General features: G+C 39.0%; 2 protein-coding genes across 2 annotated transcripts in view; both read right to left on the bottom strand.

Moving 5' to 3' along the window:
- Window positions 1–1495: 1495 nt before the first annotated feature.
- On the bottom strand, window positions 1496–9091 carry LOC135476427 (transmembrane protein 47-like; the record flags this gene model as incomplete). The annotated part of the gene is made up of 3 exons (XM_064756454.1): window positions 1496–2877; window positions 3761–3907; window positions 8947–9091. Coding segments are annotated over 3 exons (540 nt in total), but the record flags the coding sequence as incomplete, so codon positions are not given.
- A 296-nt stretch (window positions 9092–9387) lies between these two features.
- The window catches only part of LOC135476974 (E3 ubiquitin-protein ligase BRE1A-like), a 24170-nt gene continuing 22380 nt past the window's right edge, over window positions 9388–11177 (bottom strand). The window contains exon 20 of the mRNA XM_064757121.1: window positions 9388–9459. Coding sequence (XP_064613191.1) covers window positions 9388–9459 — 72 coding nt within the window. The remainder of the gene's footprint in view (window positions 9460–11177) is intronic.

The raw sequence follows: 11177 nt of genomic DNA, 5'->3' as shown, positions 1-11177 counted from the left end.
AGAGAGACTTAAGTTCAATGTCAGTTAGTGAATGCCTTGAACACTGATCTGTCGAATTTGTACAGAAAATGAACACATCAGGAGTAAACTTTGCATTGGAAATTTACCACTCATTTACAAGAAAATTTGCAACATTAGAGTGCAGAGTGATTATATGACCTTATATGGTCTATATTTTTGGCTGAGTATAGTACTGACAATGTCTTTGTATCAGGACATCTCTCCTGGAGTAAAGCTACAAGAATATTTTATCCAAGAATTCAAATGGAGTGAATGACACTGAAAAAACATCAACATTTCCTCCAGGCTCATGATGCTTGTTTCAGACACTTTTAAAAAGTCTTTCTTTTGAGAATTTTTAAGGAAAAAAACAGCAGATAAAAATGTCATGGAATATGCTTGTTCAATTTTCAACTCTTGGTTTAAACCAACTAACAGAGACCAGCTATGAGACCTATCACAACCCACACTGACCCTTTGCTGAATGTCAGGGATTACCTGGACACTAACAAGACTTTTGATATCAAGAAATTGGTGTTCCTTTCATGGAAGTATTTTCACACTAGACAAAACTGTAACCAACAAGAGAAAATTACATGTTTGCAAACTCTGAAAATTCAACAGAGAATACCAATGAAATTTCAAAATAAGCATCATCTTTCGATGCCTGGCTATACAAACTATGTACAAAACACCAAATGTTAATAAACAAGGAACGGAAAGCTTTGAAAATGGAAGAGCGGAATAAACCAGCCAAAAAACTATGTACAATTTTGCATAAATTAAACAAATGGAAAAAAACCTCCATTGTAAAGTTTATCATAGCACAAAAAACTGCTGACATGTATATAAAATTATTTGGACAAGGATAATAAAAGAAGGTAAGATTAATAAATGTGAACACAACCATGTCTGAGCTAATAAACAAATCAATCAATATACGATTGAGGAGTCCAAATAAATATACTGTATCAATATCAGTTTAAGTAATGTTGGAGTAGGTTTAGCCTATCTTCTGTCCGCAGGACCAAATCATGTCTAGTCTGCAACTGGGTATACCCATTTTTAGAAAATGTGAAAAGACTAATAAATAGACTGAAGATATTTCAAAGCTGAGACAAGCAACTTTTTGTGTGGGATCATCTATTGCTCAATCAAATTTTTCACATCTTATCTTTTTAACGTAAGTCTTTCACTTAATGGCTCCCCCTCCCACTCTGTCCAAACTTAAGACACAAACCCCTTTACAGAACTACATCTCATTTTGTATCTATGTAAAACTATACATCAGATATTAAATGGGTTCTTCATTCGATGATGTGTGACGTAACTGCCCTTGAAATTTGAGATTCAAGACACAGACTACATACACAACCCCTCACGACCAAACCTGTTCAATGTACTCTGTTTTTGTGTCCAGCTGCTAGAATGTGGAGACTTAGCTGACTGGTCACCGACACAAAAAAGAAAAAACAAAACAAATACAGATATATAGTAATACAAAAAATATCTATGAAAAAATGCAATTTTCAAGACAATGTAAAAATGAAATTTGCTTGCTGATGTATACTCAAACATTTTACTATATTTGTTGGAAGAATTAACCAATTTTGACATGTAACTTTGGACGCAATACTCTGTAATATATATATATACAAATATATCAGGGATTTGTGGTGGAGAATGGGGGGAAAGGGGTGTGATGGGCGGGGGCGGGGGAAGGGTGCTTGGAGAAAAACTTTTCAGATGTTGACAATTTTGACGTTCCAAAGTTACAGACATCTAGAGTGTGGATTTCTGCTCTTAATGTTCTTAATGAACGATGTTTTACGTTTCCCCATGTCATGCCCACAGCATACAACCTACAATCTAACAGTAACTCAGGCCTACTTAACAATACCTATGGGCTTGACCCCAATCGCAGGAGGTGGGAACACAGTACATACAGTAGGTATAGTATTGCTGTACTTTGTGCAAAAAAGAAAAAAAAATTTTCAAATTGAAACCGGTCACATGAGTACAAACCAACAATGTACATCAATGTGTACCATGCAGAATTTTTGTAAACTGTAAGACATGGTGATTTGATTTTTATTCTGTTATCAAAAACCTTAACTATCACTGGTCATCCAAACAGACTGGGTATACCAATGTGATACTCACATGTACAGCATTAATGGCTTTATGAGATGCACCAAGGTTGCTGCTGAAGTAGGATAAAATGCCCAAAGATCCTTTCAATTCAGCCAAAATGAGTACTTAAGAAAGAATCTGTACCATAGCACAGTGCTTGTCGGAAAAAGTTGTTATCTCATCTTTGTTTGGGCTACTATGCTCTTTAGATGAAAACTAATTCAAATTTTCAAATGCTGTCTCTTTATGAGCACCATGAAGCTAAAGTGTCCCGAACAAAGAGTCAAGACAATTCTTTCCGCAATAACTTATATCAGTAACTTATAATATTACTGGGTAGTTGATGAAAAGGGAGGTAATCGTTGATATCATCCAAGACCCAAAGTTTAACTGATTATCTCCCTTGACATCTCTTGCTGAAAGCCACATGCTGCTGGGTATAACTCAACTGTTCATGTACATTTGATCCTGAAGCTTACACAAAAGGAGGACAATTTCAAGCATTTGTCTCAAAATGACTGCCTGTATTGATATAATATATTTTGTCCTTGTAGACGGTGTCTGTCGGCGACTGGTCCACATTTTCAGGTATGAAGAGAAGGATGATGAAACCAATCATGAAAATGACTCCGCCCCACGCCACTCCATAGGCCCAATGAAACTTCCAGGTGCCGTTGAGGCGATAGGGAAGAGTCTTCAGTGTCATCACGGGGAAGATGATTAGGGCGATGATAATGCTAACCACTGGAACATAAAGCATACAGCTCACAACGATGTTGATTTAGCAACCAGTTAGTTACATACCACTCTTGCTATTACTTTACATATTTCTGTATTTCATTGGTGTTTTACGCAGCACTCAAGAATATTTCACTTATACGACAGCTGCCAGCATACTGGTTCGAGAAAATTGAGCAGAGTCTAGGGGAAAGCCACACCCATCCGCAGGTTGCTGGCAGACCTTCTCACGTACAGTCAGAGAACAAGACAGCATGAGCTCAACAGTGACCACATTGGTGAGAAGTCCATGGGTCACTGTGCTGGAGTGGTGTGCTAACCACCTCAGCCATGGAGGCCCCCATCTAGCTCTTCATGAAACAGCATGTATTTAAAGGGATCCAGAATATTGCTAACTTGAGCTAAATTTTTGGTAAATGGTGACTGCTTTGACTCAGTCAGTAAGTGTTGATTCTGTACCCATCTGCAAGCCCGAAATATCATAGGTCTGAAACTGCGTCATGAGAAACAAGGCTTCGCGAGGCTGTTATTGAAGCAGAACATCAACTACAAGAAAAGCGTCTTAAACACATGGTCAGGACCTGACCTTTACAGGGTATGACTGACCGACTGATAGAATGTCTATTGCCAAAAATTTTTTCACCAGAATAATAAGGCAGTCAGCTTTCGTGGCAAGAGAAAACCAGAGCTCTGCCAAGCTGACTACAAACTTTTCCATGTACAAAATACAGATTAGCTCTAAAACATCAAATTTCATGTGATTTTTCACGAACTTAGCACAGAGGGTGAAAAATTCCATGAAATTATTGGTGATTTACTGACAGGCCTACTAACTTTCACCTCTCACACACAAGACGATCACACAGGCCTATATGTACATAAAACTCACTTGCACAAGCCATGAAAATGCCGGCCACAAGTTTGAACACTGGCACTCCGTCATCTAGCCGGATCCATCCTGCCACACGGAAACACGTGGCCACAAAACACAGGAGCAGGGAAAGGATAGCGAACGCTCGAACTGCATCCAGCCATTCTGTAACAACAACAAACTGTTTCTTACACACCATGGTTTAGACATGAATACATCTGGATGAATAAGGAGACGATGAGTGAGTGCATGGGGTTTAACGTCGTACTTAGCAATTTTTCAGTCATATGATGACAAAGGAATCCTTTGAGATGAGATGGTGAGTACATCTGGATGAATGATGAGATGGTGAGTACATCTGGATGAATGATGAGATGGTGAGTACATCTGGATGAATGATGAGATGGTGAGTACATCTGGATGAATGATTAGATGATAAGTACATATTAAACCCAGGAAATAAACACTGAATATATTAGGCCTAGCTAATACTGCTTAAACTCATTCTACAAAATCAAAGGGAGCCTCTTTAATGAAAACTGTACCCCATTGACCTTCATTTTGTGACTGGACAGCCAATGTCAAAGTGGTGTGGTCATATTTGATTGTAATTTAACTCCATACTCAAGAATGTTTCAGTTTCACAATGGTATTCAGTATTAAGGGTGAAGCAAAAAGTAGTGACCAGGGAAAACCACAGACCTTTGGTAACTTACTGATGCACTTTGCCACATGTGACATACAGATACGCACACCATATTGGTGACAGACAAGTGTCCCTCAACTGTGCAAACAGTTATACGATCATCGCTGATCACTTAGGCCCCACAAGCAGTAACTACGGGGAAATCTACCCCATCCAAGGCCCGTTTTGCGCCCACACCTCATGTGTTTCAGTGATTAAAAGGCAAGTGCATACCTTTTCTATATTTTACCTGAAGGTTGGTATTTAAAAATTAACTTTCTAAAGGACAAAAGGCCTTAAAATAATACTTTTGAAGCTACCACTTTTCTGAGTTTTTCTCAGAAGAAAATACTAGTCATCCCACTTCACAACGAACTCTGAAAAGGCCATCTATTAATAGCGGATGAATCAATCCCAATTATGTTCGTGAAGTGTCACACTTGATGATGCTAAACAATGATGCTAAACTTCTGGTTAAATACATCTCCCTATTTCTAATTTTTGTGAGACCTGGTCTGCTAATTTTAGCCAATTTACATGTAATTGTAGCAGGAATATTGAATTTCATATTTCTCACATGGTTAGACCATCTAATGCACAACATGCTCATATCTTCACTTTTCTAAAAGGCTGGTTAAGTATAAATACTACTTTCAACACTACTAATATCTGTCCTAATAAGTAGAAAAACTAGGGTATGCGATGGCTGTCAATTACATATATATGGGTGGAATAAATCAGAATGTTCGAGGTAAACAAACGGTCTTTCACAAATGTTATCTTGCAAACAGTCACACAAGATTTGTCTGCAAATAGTGAAAGTAGGAGAATCAATGAATCCCCTGTCCAGGGCTGGATTTGAACCTGCACCTTAAGTGACCTAACATCTGAAAGGCATGCATTTCACCAAACATTCAGTATGTACATATGTACACATAGGTCACCTTTTTCATTCCCACCAAATACAATATGAGCATCAGAGTCTAACTTTCTATAAAGTAAGTAACAGCATGTAATAATTTACAATAATAAAAAAAAGCCTTAACACACACATACATGTACATGCACATAACATGCTTTTGTAACAGATTGCTTGAAAATAGTGTATCACAGAATGTCTCTTACTTATCTATTTGACTGGTGTTTTACGCTGCACTCAAGAGTATTTCACCTATATGACAGCGCCCACCATTTAGGTGGGAGGAAATCGGGTAGGGCCAGATGAGAAACCCACCACAAATCGCTGGTTTCACCGTAACCGCATTGGTGAGAGGCTCCTGAGTCATTGTGCCGCACTGGCCTGCTACCTGCTCGGCCGTGGAGGCTCCCCAGTTGACAGGTAGCATAGCGGCCTGTTCTCATGATACACAGCATACCTTAACCATAGATGTACTGTACATGTTGTAATACAGAACAGTGTTTGTGCTCATGAGATGTTACACCTGAGCAGGTAACAGGAAGTGAAAATGTGAATACAGCATCACACAGCTCATGGTTCAAACAGCGCATAGCTTAAAAATTAAGTATATGGATATATCATCACATGTCTGACTCACACAACTCAGGGCTTCAAAACTGATTAAGTGAATACAGCGTCACACACACGACTCAAACAACTCAGGGCCCTCCAAACTGAGAATGTGAATAGAGCGTCACACACATGACTCAAACAACTCAGGGCCTCCAAACTGAGTATGTGAATACAGCGTCACAAACATGACTCAAACAACTCAGGGCCTCCAAACTGAGTATAGGGCCTCCAAACTGAGTATGTGAATACAGTGTCACACACATGACTCAAACAACTCAGGGCCTCCAAACTGAGTATGTGAATACAGCTTCACACACACGACTCATACAACTCAGGACCTCCAAACTGAGTATGTGAATACAGTGTCACACACACGACTCAAACAACTCAAGACCTCCAAACTGAGTATGTGAATACAGTGTCACACACATGACTCAAACAACTCAGGGCTTCAAAACTGAGTATGTGAATACAGTGTCACACCAATGACTCAAACAACTCAGGGCTTCAAAACTGAGTATGTGAATACAGTGTCACATACCTGACTCGCACAACCCAGGGCTTCAAAACTGAGTATGCATGTATATAGCCAAAAGCAAAACAATGCCAACATATTGTTTCATTCCTTGCCTTCTATATGAACTAAAAGCTAAGAATTCACTAAACTACTGGTACATTACCAGCGGACACAACACAAACTGATGATTACACAGGGATTAGGTGCTGTCACAAGTCACTACACTACCAGCGGACACAACACACACTGGTCATTCTCTGTTATCACACAGGGATTAGGTGCTGTCACAAGTCACTACACTACCAGCTGACACAACACAGGGATTAGGTGCTGTCACAAGTCACTACACTACCAGCGGACACAACACACACTGGTCATTCTCTGTTATCACACAGGGATTAGGTGCTGTCACAAGTCACTACACTACCAGCTGACACAGCATAAACTAAACCACATCGTAAAAACAATGCAAACTAATTGCCTTTAGGTGCTGAGCAATGAAGCAAAATACATGTACGTCAACTTTTAACTCACGGTATAAAACTACATGGGTGTGAATAGGCCATTCAGGGTGAACCCGAAGCCACATGTACATCCACATCTGTACACATATCTACATACATCCACATCTGTACACATTAACATGCATCCACATGTGCATACATATCTACATACATCCACATGTGTACACATATCTACATACATCCACATGTGCATACATATCTACATACATCCATATGTGCATACATATCTACATACATCCACGTGTGTACACATATCTACAAGCAACCATGTGCGTACACATATCTACATACATTCACATGTGTACACATATCTACATACATTCACAGGTGTACACATACATATAAACATGCACATGTGCATACATATCTACATACATCCACGTGTGTACACATATCTACAAGCAACCATGTGCGTACACATATCTACGTACATTCACATGTGTTCACATATCTACATACATTCACGTGTACACATACCTATAAACATCCACATGTGCAAACATATCTACAAACATCAATAAACTATTGTCAAATCTAACACAGGGGCTAGCACGGCGTATACTACACATACAAATGCACTACACAATGAACCTACCTCCAGGTACTGATCTGTCTGTTAAAACAAAGCAGGATATCAACATCAGTCAGCGTGTATTGATATTCAGACAAAATACAAGCTTTGAATGTCTCATCTTTGCTTTACTAATATACATGTAGTGCTAGTATGGATCTGGTATGTGAATAACGTATTAACACTGAATTCACCATGTTAAAACACCCTATTGCCCAAATGGCAGTGCTCCCAAACACAAGAACCTTGTTTTGTACACTAATTCCTCAACATTTTCATATGTCAAAGAGCAACTTCCATTGCAATTTATGCACATTTTTTTTATTTGATTTTGGAGACTAAACTACAATGGTTGGATTGGCCAGTCAACACGAAATAATGCTTCAGAATATGCTTGAATAAACACCTTCCTTGCGAACGTGCAGAAAGGTTGAAGAATTACATTACACGTATGTTCACCTACGGTGTTCCCAAGATTAACTGGGCACAAATGTTTGCTAAATATACAGGTACATTTATGTGTGACGAGCTAATGTCAACTTCATGTTTGCATTATAAATAGCCAGTAGAGCGTGTGTGTTTATCATCAATAGGCTCAGGATGTTCAAAAAGGGCCAAATAACAGGCTGTAGAAAGCTTATAACCTGTAGACAGAGAATAATTGTTCAGGTGAACATTAGCCCAGATCATGGACATTTAACCTACATTAATCGAAATTACATGTACTTCAAATTAGCCAGAAAAAAAAAGAGAAACAAAAAATGCTGGGTAACACAAATTTTTTTTTTTAGTCATAAAACGACCATGTGAAAGGTGAAGTGAAATCTGATACACATTGTTCCTGTAAACACCTTCTAACTTCTCACACTCTGACCATTTAATGTAAATAACCTTAAAAGCTTGCCAAAATACTTACTATATAATTACTAGAGGCAAATAAAAAAAACAAAAAAACATTTGTGCTTCTGAGCCACTTTATATAATTCTGCTAGAATTATCATCCTACATGAACGTTCCTAACAAATCTTCAACAACAATTACAGGTAGTTCCTAGACAAAGAGCAGCCCGTTTCACAAAGCTCACAAGTTACAGCTGACAAGTAGGTATTACGCCGTCATAATAGTTTTTCACCTTTGACCTCCTTCCGTAAGGTATGCACACTAATTATTAAAAACCCTGTGGGCCTACATGTGTACCTTAGCTGAAATTATTTACACATAATAAACAGGAGAAGTTAAAACATCGCTGTGTACACACAGTTAACATATTCAGACCAAGTTGTACACGTGTATAAATATACTTTGCACTACACCCGGGCAATGCTGAGAAAGTGACACAAATAATCGCGACACAAATAATGACTGGTTTTTCTCACCTGTTTTGGCAGGGTCTGTACATAGTGTCTCCCGGCAGGACTCCCAGAGCGAGTCGGATATTTCTCCTTTCTCAGTCTCGAGCCAGGTACCAGCTAGTGCAATGATGATCAGTATGAAGGCTATCACAACCACATACACAGGTGATTAGCTGAAACATCACAACCAGTGTAAACATCACAACCAGGGTCAACATCGCAAACCAGGGTAAATATCACAACCTTTACAAACATCTGACCTCCCCATAATGATACACAGAAGATTAGCTGTAACCATGAGAAACCAGGGTAAACATGACAACCAGGGTAAACATGACAACCAGGGTAAATATCACAACCAGGGTAAACATCACAACCAGGGTAAATATCACAACCAGGGTAAATATCACAATCTTTACAACCATCTGAGCTCCCCATAATGATACACAGGTGATTAGCGAAACATCACACAACCAGCATAAACATCACAACCAGTACAAACATCTGACCTCCCCATAATGGTACACATGTGATTACCTGAAAACATCACACAATCAGCATAAACATTATACAACCAGCATAAACATCACAACCAGCATAAACATCACAAACAGCATAATCATCACAGCCAGCACAAACATCACAACCAGTACAAACATCTAACCTCCACATACACAGGTGATTAGTTGTAAACATGACAACAGTGTAAACATCAAAAGCAGTACAAACATCTTAGCTCTATATACATATAATAATACACAGGTGATCAGCTACAAGCGTCACAACCAGCCCAAACATCACAACCAGTACAAACAGCTAAGCTCCACATACACAGGTGAATAACTGCAAACATCACAACCAGTACATACAACTAAGCTCCACATACATAGGTGATTAGCTAAAAACATCACAACCAGGGTAAACATTACAACCAGTACAAACATCTAAGCTCTACATACACAGGTGATTAGCTGTAAATATCACAACCAATGTACATGTAAATATGACAAACCAAGGTAAACATCAAATCCAGCACAAACATGAGAACAAGCACAAAAATCATCACATCACACTGTTAAACTGTGAAACATGACAACCTGTGTAACCATGACCAACCTTGGTAAACACACACTAGTTAAAGCAATCAGCATAAACATGACAAAATGGTTGACACAGGTGATCAGCCGTAAATCACAACAAACATGTCAAATCGAGCTAAAAATGAAAACCAGTATAAACTTCACAGGCCAGGCCATCATCACAACCAGCATAAACAATACAAACAAAGGCAAAAAAACAAACAAACCAAGGCACACAAGACAAACCAAGGCACACAAGACAAACCAAGGCAAACATGACAACCAGCATAAACATAACAACCAGCACGACCATCACCACCAGCACAAACATCACAACCAGCATGAACATCTCAACCAGGATAAACTTCACAACCATTACAAACACCACAAACATCACAACCAGCAATAACATCACAACCAGCAATAACATCACAACTAGCATAAACATCATCATGTCACACAGGAAAACTGTGTAAACTGTCAACATGACAACCAATGTAAACATGACAAACCCGTTGACAAAGGTGTAAGAGCACAACCAGCAGAAACATGACAAACCTGTTAACACATTGAATCAACTGTAAAATTATGATCACTTCAAACGTCACAACCAGTCACTACAGGTGATCAGCTGTAAACATCATAACCATGCAGTCCAAACATCACAAATCAGAGGCCAAGACTAATTGCGGAGTGTAATTCTCTGTATCGACCAGCAAGAAGTGTTGGGGGAGTTACTGGAAATAACTGCTTCTGATGTGTTGGATCGACGGCATGCCACATTTACCGCATCTTCAACTAACCTGTTCTGAGCGTTACAGAACCAAAAACGATCCATGACAATGGCACAATTCACAAAATAAATACATTTTCACACACTACATGCACTGTGGCCGTAAGTTGTCTGTATCTATTTTGATCACATGCAAGAACAAGCGAGACTGACGCGTCATCTGACGACAGGGGAAGTGAACTAGCCAAATGGGCGACTAGACTTGCCTCATGCCACTATATTATCGCCCTTAAACAACCTTATATTTTTTTCCGGACTCACATCAATCACATAACTTGTAGGTACGACTATCAGAACTAGATGGCGTCCAAACTGGGTGTAGTGTCTAGAAATGTATTTAGTTTGTGAATTTGTGCAGTTGTGATCGATTGTTTTTGGTACAG

This window comes from Liolophura sinensis, chromosome 10 (assembly GCF_032854445.1).
Source record: "Liolophura sinensis isolate JHLJ2023 chromosome 10, CUHK_Ljap_v2, whole genome shotgun sequence".
Taxonomy (NCBI): domain Eukaryota; kingdom Metazoa; phylum Mollusca; class Polyplacophora; order Chitonida; family Chitonidae; genus Liolophura; species Liolophura sinensis.
Note: the sequence above shows the minus strand (reverse complement) of the source record. Positions and strands in the feature narration are given on the sequence as shown.